The sequence below is a fragment of the Gymnoscopelus braueri genome (assembly GCF_963280865.1).
Source record: "Gymnoscopelus braueri genome assembly, chromosome: 18".
NCBI lineage: Eukaryota > Metazoa > Chordata > Actinopteri > Myctophiformes > Myctophidae > Gymnoscopelus > Gymnoscopelus braueri.
The window spans coordinates 47502135-47515599 of record NC_137618.1 but is presented as its reverse complement, the minus strand read 5'-3'; the positions used below and the strand labels follow the sequence as shown (position 1 = coordinate 47515599).

Here is a 13465-nt window from a genome sequence, read left to right as displayed (position 1 = left end):
CCCTCGCGCCTCCAGGCGCGAGTGCCCGCGCTGACCGGCCGATGCTCTATTAGTCGACTCAGCGCCGTTTGATTTGTAAACCGATAGGGACAGAATAGTTATTTTCATGGATCACTTTGTGTGTGTGTGTGTGTGTGTGTGTGTGTGTGTGTGTGTCTCAGGGAGAAAGTAAAACAAAGCCAGAACACAATAGAAGTATCTAAACAGTCCTGCTTTCAATAAACCAAAAAAAGCATGAGCGCGTGCGTGTGTGTGTGTGTGTGTGTGTGTGGCCATATATGTTTGTGCACAAGCCTGGCTTGTGGCTCCCTCTAGTGCTGGGTGGGTGGTAAAAACGAGCGCGCTTTCTTCAATCGTACTGGTTCTCCAATTATACTGTAACATATATATATATAGTTCCAATTCCCAATACTTTCACTTTTTCTCCACTATATCTCGGAGGCAAATATTGTACTTTTACTCCACTACAATTATTTGAAAACTTCAGTTACTAGTTAGTTTGTAGATTTTCATTATTATTACAAAACATACATTAACCACTTCAGACCAATATACATTTCGGCCGCAATGCGTCGCACCCCGACGCATTGTGAGCTTGTAGATCGGCTATTTTCAAATGATTTCTTTTGAGTACTTTTACTTTTGGTATATTTATATGCCAATATGTTTGTACTTTTACTCAAGTAAATTTTTAATTCCGGACTTTTACTTGTAATGGAATATTCCTGCATTGCAGTATTGATAATTTTACTTAACACATTGACCGCCAGAGGTTAATCTCATAATGTACTCACCAGTGCCAACGTTTTATTGTTGTTTTTTGTTTTTTTCACGTCGCCATAGATCTTGTTAAAATCCTTAAGATTGAGCTGTGCACTGTTTGTAAACATCGCGGACATCTCCCTGCGTCTACCAGTCCAAACCACGTGTCAAACGGAGCCGCCATGTTTGAGTTCTGATCGTTTATGTTAACATGGGAAATGCGAGGATGAAAAACTACATGTTTACAGGGGCTTTTACAGGGGTTTATGTGTACGACTTAGAATGGAGACAGACGGGAAACAAAAAACGTGATCGCACTTCCGGTCGACATCGGGTGGTGTTACACTGAAAATGGTCCCCCTAGAAAATTAAAAAAAAAAAAAAATTCGAAAAAAAGGAAAAAGCACCACAGCCCGTAGGCTACGGGATCGGCGCTTAACCGTTGGATTTAACGGCCCGTAGAACTACGGGCCCGGCGGTAAATGTGTTAAAGGGCAAGACCACTTTGTTAGAGGTTTGGGTTGTGTAGTTACCTTGCCATTATGTAACTCCAAAGGTGGACAAGAAATCAAAATTAATTGCTCCATTGATTTTTTTTTAAATAAAAATGTTAGCTTCCTGTTGATTTTGCCATTTTTATTTTGAAGAAAACCCGGACTGGATCCGCGGATCCGGATTCGGATCTTCAAATAGTAAAATCAACAGGAAGTTGACATTTTTATTAAAAAAACAAACATTACTGGGTTTGGTGATGTTCTATATTCTCTGAATCAGCTTTGTTTGTGTTCGTTTATGTGCTAAAAGAGTGACTTTGAGAGCTGTTTCAGTGTACAATGTAAGTCAATGAGGAGCATATTTTGAATTATCAATTTCTAATCAATGGAGCAATAATTTTTGATTTCTTGTCCACCTTTGGAGTTACATAATGGCAAGGTAACTACACAACCCAAACCTCTAACAAAGTGGTCTTGCCCTTTAAGTAAAAAAAATGTAGTACTTTTTCCACCTCTGGTCTTAAGTCACAGTTTTTTAGCCCTGACGCTCTCCGCAATTCCACCCACATATTAGGCCCCACCTCTGCTCCGCTCACCTCAGAAGAGGGGCAGATCCTCTCCACCTAACCCTGGAATTAGATTGCACTAGACAAAGGAAGGGTGTCATCGGGAGAAATTACTTTGCGCTGAAATTTCTCCGGCAAAATGGATTGAATCGATTCAGGGGCCGGGGATGTGGGCGGGGGAGGAGGAGGCGGCTGCGTTCTCATCTCCGAGGCCAAGCCTATAATACAGGGGTTCAAACAACAAAGGGAAAGGTAGTCATGGTGACCGTGTCTGATTGTCAGCCAGCCCACAAGCCTCCCAGCATCGACGTCACCCCCCCCCCCCCCCGCTTGTTCAGCCTACAGTATGCGTGGGAGGGGGTTTTAAAAGGTTCTAATTGAAATGACACTCTCCAGCCTTAACGATCTAATTATTGAATAGATATGGGGTGGTAATTAAAAAGTAATTCCTCCGCCACTTTGTTCCCAGTTATGGCCATCTTGGAGGGAAAAGAGCCTTCGTGGGGCTCTCAATTCTAATTTGCCGTTTTATGTCGCCGCCGTTAATGGGAATTTTCCTCTGGTGGCGGAGGCCACCGCGATCGCTCCCTGACGATCTTTGCTTCGTCGCCTCCTCGAATAACTAATTATAGCAAGGAAAGGAAAAATGTGGAAATTAGATTGCTCTTCTAAAGCAGGTGGTCAGAATGTTTTCAATTTCATGCAGGGATTACCAAGTGAAAAGAATTGCCTCATTTCTATTTTTGGGTTATTGAAGGGTTCTGCTGTCTGTGGGCTCTTCTCTACTTTGTCTCTCTTTAATGCCACTTCTCGCTTTAGTTCACCGCTAAACCACTTCAACCCTCTATACTAAGTAAACTAACACTTAGTTCATCGGCTTCAGCTCTGTACTTTGTCTGCTCCCCCCCCCCCCCCACTCTACACCAAATCTCTTTGCCCGAAAATAGCCACTCCACAAGCTCACGTGAGCTTGTAGATCTGCTATTGCGAATGTTTCCCCCAGAATAGGGATAATACTAAACTGTAATTTTAGACTTTAGCTATAGCCATTATTTTATACTTTGGCTATTAAAAAATAGCAGATCTACAAGCTCATACAAGTAGATCTGTCATTTTTGAAAAATCATGAATATTTGTGCAAATCTTTGAATATAGCAAAATATTTTGGAGCAATATATTTTGAGATTGAGGTCCGTGAACAAATACATATAATTTTGGGGGTCCCTGACATGAAAAAAGTTTGAGAACCACTGATATTATAGCAACATATGGTTTTCAGAAAACTGTTAGGATTTTGAAGACATTTGTAGATGCGTTCCTGGTCCCTGGGTTAAGCATGCCCCCAAATTACTGTGTGGGCCACAAAATGAGTTTTTCAATTCAGATAAATATTTAGCAATACTGATGAAAATGAGCACAGCTGCCACGCGCATCTTTACAGGGAAGAGACTAAAAGAGACCTTTTGTTTGTTTGTGCCCTGGATGGCCTCGGTTCTCTGCCTGAACAATCAGAGTAATCAGCCATGAGAGAGACTAGGAAGGTGAAGGAGACATTGGATTTGTCATGTCCATTCTCTTCATTCACACAAAAGCTTGAAAAGTAGCACATCTACAAGCTCGAAACGTGGCGCGAGCTTGTAGATCTGCTACTTTTGCCATTTTATTTGAATCCTGAAAAGTAACCGTTTTGAACTTAGGTTTACACCCAACAGAGACCGTATATTCCATTCAGCCTGTTTTATTTTTCTTCCGATATTATTTTTGTTCATGTTCTTGGTGCATGCCTTAAGTTTATTGAATGATTTTGTCTTTAAATCATGAATTGCAAAATGTGTACAATGTTAGCTTTGTGTTTATGTAACTGGGGTGGTAACTGATTTATTAACTTGATTCAATTAAATAATCGAAATGGATGGTTCCCCCAAAATTGCAAAACGCTACAGCAAATGGTGGAAACGGACTCTGAAAGACATACGATCCAGTGCTGCAAAGAAGGAACACAACCTTTTTTCCCGTTACATCGCAGATGCCGTTGCCTCCTGCCATGATCAGTCAGCTTTAGCAGGCCATTATGTACGCATTTCTATTCTGTTCAATCTTTTCATGGTCCTTCAGAAAGCCCTCAAATACATGTATTTGTCCAAATGTGCACATTTAGCCCATTCCCCTTGTCTACCACCAGCACACATCTTTGGTAAATATGGTGAATATGAAATACTCTTTAGGATTTTTCTGCTGTTAGTGATTCTATTCCAGTGTATAGTTTGAGTGACTTTCTTTCTTATAATCTCTTTTCTTTTTTATAACTGCTTAATGGCAGTTTTTTTCTCAAGGCCTTCTTGTTAGTCTGAAAGATCAGTAAGCTAAGTTCAAAAGCAAGCCCTGCTTGCCGAGCAGAGAATGGAACCAGGATAAGGGCTTCCGCTGGCAACACGGTTTACTTTGAGCAAAAAATAATAATTACATTTAAGCTAAGCTCTTCTGTAATAAGCCCAAGCGTAGATCCATAAAAAATCCGCCGACCTTTACTGTTGGGCAAACAAATTTAATTGGATGCTTGGCGGCGCAGTTTTTCTGCCGCAATTATTAAGTATTAATGCCATAGCTGTCCTTGGCCTGCAGTCCCAAACAGACTCAAATAATGTGCGTGCTTCTACAAACACCTTGTTTATACAGAGAGATTTAATGACCAGCAGCGCATTGCACAGCGAGGGGATTGGATGTAATAACTGTGGCATGACATCACATAGATAGAATGAGCTAGAAAACACTCATAATGGAGAGGCTCTGTGGTGATGACACTTGAATTTGTTCGATCCAGTATTGTCCAATAATAATGATGAACTTGAATATGTCTTGAGGGGAAACATGTTAGATTTCATGCGTTGTGTAAGAGTTATTTACTTAACCCATTAAGACCTGGGACGCATCCGTGTCACTTTTTGAAAAATAGTGAAAATGTGTGCAAATCTTTGAATATATATTATTTTTAACTCAAATCTTTGCTTCTGGGGGTCCCTGGAACAAAATATTTTGAGATGGGGGGTCGGCGGCCAAATACCTACAATTTTGGGGGTCCTTGACATGAAAAAGTTTGAGAACCACTGATATAGAAACATATGTTTTTCAAAATACTGTTGGGATTTAGAAGACATGTCTGGAATCGGCTTCAGGTCTTAATGGGTTAACCACTTTCATCCCTGTCATCCCTATTGTGGGCATGTCATTCTAGGTGGATTAAAAAAATAATAAATTAAAGTAGCATTTTGGCTATTTTCACTATTTGTTTGTAAATGTGTATATATATATATATATGGCATATAAAAATGCACGTTAGTGGCTTGTGTGTGTAATGTACAAAATAATAATCATAAAAAAAGCACTCAACTTTTTCCCCTCCTTCCTTTGTGCGTGCAGGTGTCCCCCCTCCTCCACCAGGTGGCGGTATGGTGATGATGCAGCTGACGCTGCCGCCGGGCCAACAGCCGCGGCCACACTCGCCTCCGCAGTGGAAACACAACAAGTACTACAGCCTGGACCACCACAGAGGACCCCAGAAGCCCACAGAGCTGTCAGCGCTAGACACCTCACAGGTAAACAGCAGCGTTGATTTCGTCGACTAAAACTATGACGAAAAATGTTAGTCGACTACCTTTTTTTCACTGACGAAAACTAATAAAAAACTAAATAAAAAATAAGCTACAATGACTTATTTCCAGCGTGCAACCAAGTGTAAAATCAGCCATTACGACGCCATCACGGCACCACCAAAATACATTTAATTCTACTAAATCAACTGTAGATTTAGTCGACTATAATATTGTGATATTTAGTCGACTAAAACTAGACAAAAGCTAAAACATGTCAGATGACTAAAATATGACTAAAACTAAATGGAATTTTATTCAAAAGACTATGACTAAAACTAAAAAATAAATTGTTGTCAAAATCAACACTGGGTAACAGCTCACCTCATACCTGCGGGGTGAGCTGTTAGATCTGCTTTTTTTTATTATTATCGTGGAACATTTGTGCAAATCTTTGAATATATAAATATGTTTTAAAGCAAAACAAAATAACTCCGGTCTGTGTTTCTGGGGGTCGCTGGAACCACATATTTTGAGATGGGGGTCCGCTCCGTGGCCAAATACATATAATTTTGGGGGTCCTTGATATGGAAAAGTTGGAGCACCACTGATATAGCAACATTGATGATATGTCCCAGGTGCATCCTTGTGATGTTTTTCTTTAGTTATTCTATTTATAGTGGATCATAGGAATAGACTAAGTGACAACCAGGAATAGTTTGTTGACCACCGGAGAGACGGTTGACAGCCGAAATGTAGACGGCATCCCGGGAGCAGTATGGGTTAGCGCCCCCAGCCTGGGTCTTTGGTGAGGAAGAAGCCCAACAAACCCACGGTGAGGCCTTTAGGAGGGCCATTCAAGCAAGCCACAAGTGGAGCCTGCAGTACCTCCACGGCCCAAGAAACGCCAGAAGGAAATCTTTGGATCTGGACCTGGTGATACAAAGGAGGGGCCCGGACAGGAGGCCATCCACAGAGCCTAGTCCCTCCACGTGCCAGAGCCTCCCCCCGGTCCCGGCAGGGTAGTTCCGGAGAAGCGGATTGAGTGGCCCTGTCTTGTCCTAAGAGGACTGACCGTGGGTAACTACTGGGACGTAAGTCGGGGCTTGATCAACCCCGGCTTGGTCACCTGGGCGAGGGTGTATGTTACCCGAAACACCCGTCGACCCGAGGCTACAACACTGATGATACGTCCCAGGTGCATCCATGTGATGTTTTTATTTATAACATACTGTTAGGATTTAGAACACTTTTAGATATGTATTTGGCTGCGGAACCCCATCTCAGAACGTTTTGTTCCAGGGACCCCCCAGAAGCAAAGATATGGGTTACAATTGTTCGCTTAAAAAATATATATATTTAAAGATTTGCACAAATTTTCAAGATTTTTCTAAAATAGCAGATCTACAAGCTGATAATGCCGCGCTATGAGCTTTTATATCTGCTGTTTTTGAATAGCCAAAGACATCTAAAATTACACATATACGTTCCCGGATTGAATGGGTTAACAAAACTGTTCGGTTAATGGGCCTTTAAATTTCATTCATAAATCAATCTAATCTTTTCTCCACGGACGGTTTTTGGCTAGACTTCTCAAATCAATCCCTTTAAAATGCATCGACTTTGACAAAAATAATAATAATGGTGCAATAAAATGGAGTGTGTTGGATTATCTGTCTCAAGCACGATTTTCCTTGTCACGTTTGAGTGACTTGCTTTCTTGAATTATATTTTTATAACTGCTTAATGGCAGGTTTTTAAAAAAAAAAAAGGGCAAGGTTGGCTTCCTTGAAACCCAAACAACAAAGATATTCTTTGGAAAGTCGTTGGTAATAATGTCAAGTTACGTGCTGAGTAGTAGTAAGTCAGTGTAATATAGTCCTTGGAATCTTTTCACTCAAAAGAAGAGTATAATGTTTCTTTCATGGAGACAAATGTATTCTAGCATCCTGACATTTGAAGTCTGAATTTCCGCTCCTAGAGTGAGTTTGACTCCTGGTGGATGGATGTTTCAAAGCCATGACCACCACCTCTCTTAAATCATTTCCAGATGTTCCCTATGTGTGAAGCTCTAATTTACTCCCATCGCATGACTGTGTCACATGCCGTGCTGTTGGCTTGAAAATCTGTTCTCCTCTGCAAGCAACAGCATCGTATTATGGGGTATACATTTGGCTTGGGCAATTGCCGTTGTGTAGCGGTCCCTCACCCCTTCCTGTGTGTGTGTGTGTGTGTGTGGTTACAGAGCAGCCCCCAGCTAGGCAGCCCCTCCCCCTCCCCCGCCCAGTCACCTACGCCCACTCACCTGACCAATGTGAAGAACATCCGTCCAGGCCTGGCCTCAGCTCCCATCATGCCACAGTTCTCCCGGCCCTTCATGCCAGGGCAAGGTAAGGCACTCAGGCTCTCTGAGACACAAAGTGTGACATATTATGCAAACATTTGACAGCAGCAGCGGCTGCTGTTTTGCTCGTCAATGTTTATCTGATCCAGTGTCAATAGCGTGTTCGTCCGACGTACATGAAATGATGAATGAACATAGCAAAGTGGACACACATGAGTGTCAAACCAAAAGTGGTGACCTTATATACGGATGTAACACAGGTTCAACAGAGTTCAAAACGAGGAGACATGGCAGTGACTCGCTTGTTGTCAAAGTACATTAAAATTACGCCAATATGGCAACATTATGGATTTGGAGACGACTAATGAGTAAGATGATACTGAATAATGGGGTGGGGGGGCGGGGACTGTATTAAAAAACTATCATTGCATCCCTTAGAAGAAAAGTGCAACACCAAGTAGTCAAAGTTGTTATTACTGGGTCTGCCCGGTTTGGAACCTGAAAATCTGACCGTTTTGGAAATGTGTAAACCGGCACAACCCTATATGGGGTTGAAATCAGTTCTCTGACATGAATTGCGCTTTTTTAAAACATACATTAACTGCACTCGTGGTTCAAAAATGATGTTTGGTGGCTTAGCTTACTGGTATTTACTTTATTTATCTAAAAATTGGAAGTCTGCAGTGGGAGCCCATGGCGGAGGTAACTTCCTACCAAACATGTCATTCCTGTAGCGTGTTGTCCATTTCAGGCCCTGTGATGCAATTAAAGAACATGCCTTGTGCGTGTGTGTGTGTGTGTGTGTTTTCCTAGGGGACGCACGGTACCCCCTACTCGGCCAGCCGCTGCAGTACAACCCACAAATCCGTCCCCCTCTCCTCCACGCGCCCCCAATGGTCCCCAGTCACCAGGTGAGTCAAAACATATCACCTGGCAGTGGTTCCCATACTTTCCAGCTTGAGACCCCAGAAATACATGTGGCGTTCCCCGTGATCCGAACGTACAAAAATACCTCATGAATTAACTACTTAATAGTATATATTTAATAGTTAAAATAGCCTATCTACAAGCTCAATGCGTCGCAGTGCAATGCATTGCGCGCTTGTAGATATTTCTTACGTTTTTTGTTATTTATTATCCGAAATTATTTTGAAATGTTTTAATCTTTTTAAATAATAAAAAATGTAGGAAACGTAAAACATTGTTTGGGAAAGCCTGCTCTAAGGGGTGTCTGTATGGCACCTCTCCACTGTTGAAACCTATTGATTGAACATGTCTGTGACTGACTTTTACCCACAGTCGTGATGAGGTGTCAAAGTCTTGACACGTTGTCTCCTTTTGTCCTCTAGGTACCCATGGGAATGAGACATGGCGGCGGCAGAGGGAGGAAACAGCCGAGGAAAGCTTTGTCCACAGATCTCAGTGTAGGTGATGCAGGTAAAACTAGGAAAGCTTTGTCCACAAAGGTCTCAGTGTAGGCAGTGGTGTAAAGTAACTAAGTACATTTACTCAAGTACTGTACTTCAGTACAATTTTACGGTATTTTTTACTTTAGTGAAGTATTACCAATTTTCAATACTTTTACTTCTACTCCACTACATGTCAGGAGGCAAATATTGTACTTTTACTCCACTACAATTATTTGACAACTTAAGTTACTTTGTAGATTTAGATTGTTATTACTAAACATACATTAACCACTCAACCTCTCTATATATATTTAGGCAATTTGAAAATAGCAGATCTATAAGCTCACAGTGCGTCGCATCGTGAGCTTGTAGATTGTTTTTTTCAAAAGATTTGTATACATTTTTAACTTGAATCTGACATTCTGTACAATGAGTACTTTTACTTTTGTATACTTTAGGTATATTTTGATGTTGATACTTTTGTACTTTTACTCAAGTACATTTTGAATAAGGGATTTCTACTTGTAACAGAGTATATCTACATTGCAGTATTGATACTTTTACTTAAGTAAAACGTTTGATTACTTTTTCCACCACTGAGTGTAGGTGACGCAGTTAAAACTAGGACGCTACTCTTGTCGTCTGTATGACAGAGACGGACCGGGCAAACTGGCAGTAGAACATTACAGTAGAGCTCACTCGTGGCAAATGGTAAAACCTTTGCAGGTGTTTGCTGGCTGAATTTCGGTATCTTCTGCTGCGTTTCGTGTCAGTACCAGATATAATTCAGTATAAACACCTAACAGCATTTGGCCTTCCATATTTGTTTCCTTTATTCGGTTTGATTGATCTGGCTAGTGACCACTTGCATGACAATTTAGACATTTAGGGTAAACACAAGGTAAACGGTAAACGCATACATCAAATGCAGAGAGACGGTGTAGTGCATCAGTAAACCAAGAACTGAGCATCAGTCTAAACAATGTACTATCAAAAAATAATCTGTACATTGAAACTAAAGGATACCAAATGAACCTAACATCCAGTGTTGATTTTGACTGGACATTTTGATTTAGTTTTAATCATAGTCTTTTGAATAAAATTCCATTTAGTTTTAGTCATATTTTAGTCATCTGAAATGTTTTCGTTTTTGTCTAGTTTTAGTCGACTAAATATCATAAGATTATAGGCGACTAAATCTACAGTTGATTTAGTCGACTGAAATGTGTTTTGGCGGTGCCTTGATGGCGTCGTAATGCCTGATTTTACACTTGGTTGCATGCTGGAAATGGCAGATCTACAAGCTCACAACGCGTCGCGAGCTTGTAGATCTGCTATTTTTGAGAGTGCAACACCCAAGCGCAACCAACATTTTAACATTTTAGTCTAGTTTTTATTTATTAACGAAATTGTCAATATATTTAGTCTTAGTCATCGTAGCTTATTTTTTTATGTCATTTTTATTTTGTTTTCATCAGTGAAAAAAGGTACTCGACGAAAAAAAAATCGTCATAGTTTTAGTCGACAAAATCAACACGGCTAGCATCTAAATGACATTTTTAACATCGTGGTCAAGAACCTGACAATGACCGTGTCCTCTCTCTCTCTCTCTCTCTCTCTCTCCTCAGTGAGTGGGCGGTTCCTGGAGGTGACGGAGCTGCCAGACAGGACCGCATGGGGGCGGAGTCAGGGTGGCGGCACCGTGCTGGGCGCGCTCTCCAGCGTGGGGGGCAACATCCAGAGGCTCCCGGGACACCACCACCAACAGCACCACCCCCACCCACATCACCAGCCCCACCCCCACCCCCACCACCACCAGGAATGTCAGCCCGGGGCCAACGGTGACCACCACCACGCTCACCACCACCACCACCACCATGCCAAACAGCACACCTTCCCAGCCCCGGCCGACTTCGCCTCCGCCTACACCATCCTGGCCCACGTCCCCCCGCCCCCCTCCTCCAGGAACTTTACCACCCAGGGTGCCTCCCCCCGCCCCTCTAACGGCCCCCGCTCCACCTTGAGACTCGCTACGAGCAAGGGTCCCGGCCAGCCCCCCACCCTGGAGAGGGCCAGCTCCTAATAGGGGGGGAGGGAGGGGGGAGGCTCTAACGACAAAAAGAAAGGACCTCTGGCTTTATTCTGACCCCCCCCGCTCCCAACGACAGTCCCACCACCTTCACACCAGCAGCACCGCCTCCAGTCACCTCCTGACGACCCCCCCCCCCCCCCCCCCCCACACACACACACACACGCACTCCCCCGCCGCCCCCCCTTCTCCCTGCCCTCGCCCTCTTACTGATGCTGGTTTGACGCAGAAGGGTTGTTTTTACACTTGATTTGTAGAGACTTCTTGGGGGAATGTGTGTTTTGTCTTTTGTCAATTCTAGCCAATTCGAGGAAAAAACGCAGGAGCAAATCAAAAAGTCCCCTCGATATTTTAACATCCCAAAAGTAACACGGTAAGAGAAGAAAGAAACAATGTATTGAAGTTCTAGACGGTCAGCTGTCCCCCCGTCTCTTTGAAGGAGACAGAACATATCAGTGCAGGGCAGACTTGTTTCTTCTCTCCCCCTCCTCCCCTCCCTTCTTCATTTTTTTATTTTATTTTGTAGTTGTGAAAGTTTTTTTTTAGTTTGAAACCAAGCTCAGTGGTCTTACCGCGATTCTAGAGCCCCCGCCCCTCTTCTAGAGCCCCCGCCCCTCTTCTAGAGCCCCCGCCCCTCTTCTAGAGCCCCCGCCCCTCTTCTAGAGCACCGCCTCTTTTAGAGCACCACCTCTTCTAGATCACCCGCCCCTCTTCTAGAGCACCGCCCCTTCTAGAGCCCCCGCCCCTCTTCTAGAGCCCCACCCGCGGCTCTTCTAGAGCCCCACCCCGCCCTCTATCGGAGGTTCCGCTTTTGTCACAGCAGAACACCACCAAAGCCCCCCCATCTCCTCCTCCACTGTCCTCCCCTGCCCCACCCATGACCCATGGATAAAACTTAGTACCCCCCCCCCCCCCCCCAGTGTCCACCAGCCCACCTTGCCCCATATTGTGGCCAGAACATCAGAGCCGCCCCCTCCCTCTCTGCTACACAAAAATGGGTCTCTTGTTGTGCCTTCTCTCCAGAGTCTACTGCTTTTGTTCTCCAAGAAAAACCACACACACACATGAAGACACAGCAGTGTCTTAAACCATTGTAATGGGAGAAAAAAAAAAGACCCGCTTCTTGTAAATAATTTATATAGTAGCTAAAGAATTCAATCAGTTCTCTTTTCACAGTGAACAGTACGCGTTGGTCACAGGCACAGGTGAGAATGACAAAGGCTTCTCTTGTTTTTGTTTTTTTTGTTGTTTTTTGTTTGACATCCCTGGTTTTTAACTTAATTTAAATAAAAAGTTGAGAGAATAAGAAAATAAAAAAAATTGAATGACACTCCTCCACCGACAATGTATTTTAGCAATCCTCAGCTTTTGATTTTTTCTTTATTTTTTTTGGTTCTTCCTCCCATCCGCCGTCCTCCTGTCTGCCCGGTGCAAAGGCCAACAGTGTCTATTACGTCATCAGGAGGTTTCGTTTTTCTTAAATTAAACCGACTGGGTCACTGGAAAAAAAAAAAAGTTTGCACATTTATACAACTGAATATATATTATATCTATATTTTTTCCTTTTATTTCTCTCAAAGAAAAATGTGTGGATTCTGAAAGGCTGTTCAATGCTGGTGAAAGTCATTTTTATTTCAGTTTGGAAAAACCAATAAATGTTTACACCAAAATGGATGTTTTCTCAGATGAAGAAGTCATTTAAATTTGAGCTCTCTCTCTGGGAAGTTCCGACTGTAGACGTAATTCGCCGCCGACTTTGTGCTTTAAAGGGATAGTTCACCCAAAAAATTACGTATTTTCTATCAATTAACACACCCCATGAATCCTTGGAGATTTTTGGGGTTTTGTCTCATTCCAAGGCAATCATTTGATGATGACAATAAAGATGCTTATGTATCCGGTAGGAGACACAAAGGAGACTCTGAGTCTCCTACCGGATAGACCGCCGGTAATCAAATTATTGCCTTAGGAATGCGACGAAAACAAAAAAATCTTTATTAATGCAATGCTTCATGGGGTGTAATTGATAGGAAATAACTAATTTTTTGGGTGAACTACTCCTTTAATATTTGACCAATTTAAATCAACTCATTGGAGCAGGGTGTTTTTTTTTTGGCCCTCTGAAGATGCGGGGGCGCTCTATTAAGTCATATCTAATTTAGTCATTGGTGCAATTCATCTCAATTCACAATTTTATGGGGCCATTTGTCTGCT

At 42.6% G+C, this 13465-nt stretch overlaps 1 protein-coding gene across 7 annotated transcripts in view; it reads left to right on the top strand.

Moving 5' to 3' along the window:
* Positions 1 to 12822, top strand: part of LOC308073618 (R3H domain-containing protein 1-like) — a 115303-nt gene extending 102481 nt beyond the window's left edge. For 6 of the 7 annotated variants that reach the window (XM_080412631.1, XM_080412629.1, XM_080412630.1 and 3 more), the window contains 5 exons: positions 5240 to 5415; positions 7655 to 7799; positions 8567 to 8664; positions 9103 to 9190; positions 10791 to 12822. In XM_080412631.1, coding sequence (XP_080268757.1) covers positions 5240 to 5415; positions 7655 to 7799; positions 8567 to 8664; positions 9103 to 9190; positions 10791 to 11245 — 962 coding nt within the window. In that variant the 3' untranslated portion in view covers positions 11246 to 12822. The remainder of the gene's footprint in view (positions 1 to 5239; positions 5416 to 7654; positions 7800 to 8566; positions 8665 to 9102; positions 9191 to 10790) is intronic. The other variant, XM_080412632.1, reaches the window with a different exon arrangement.
* The last annotated feature ends 643 nt before the right edge of the window (positions 12823 to 13465 follow it).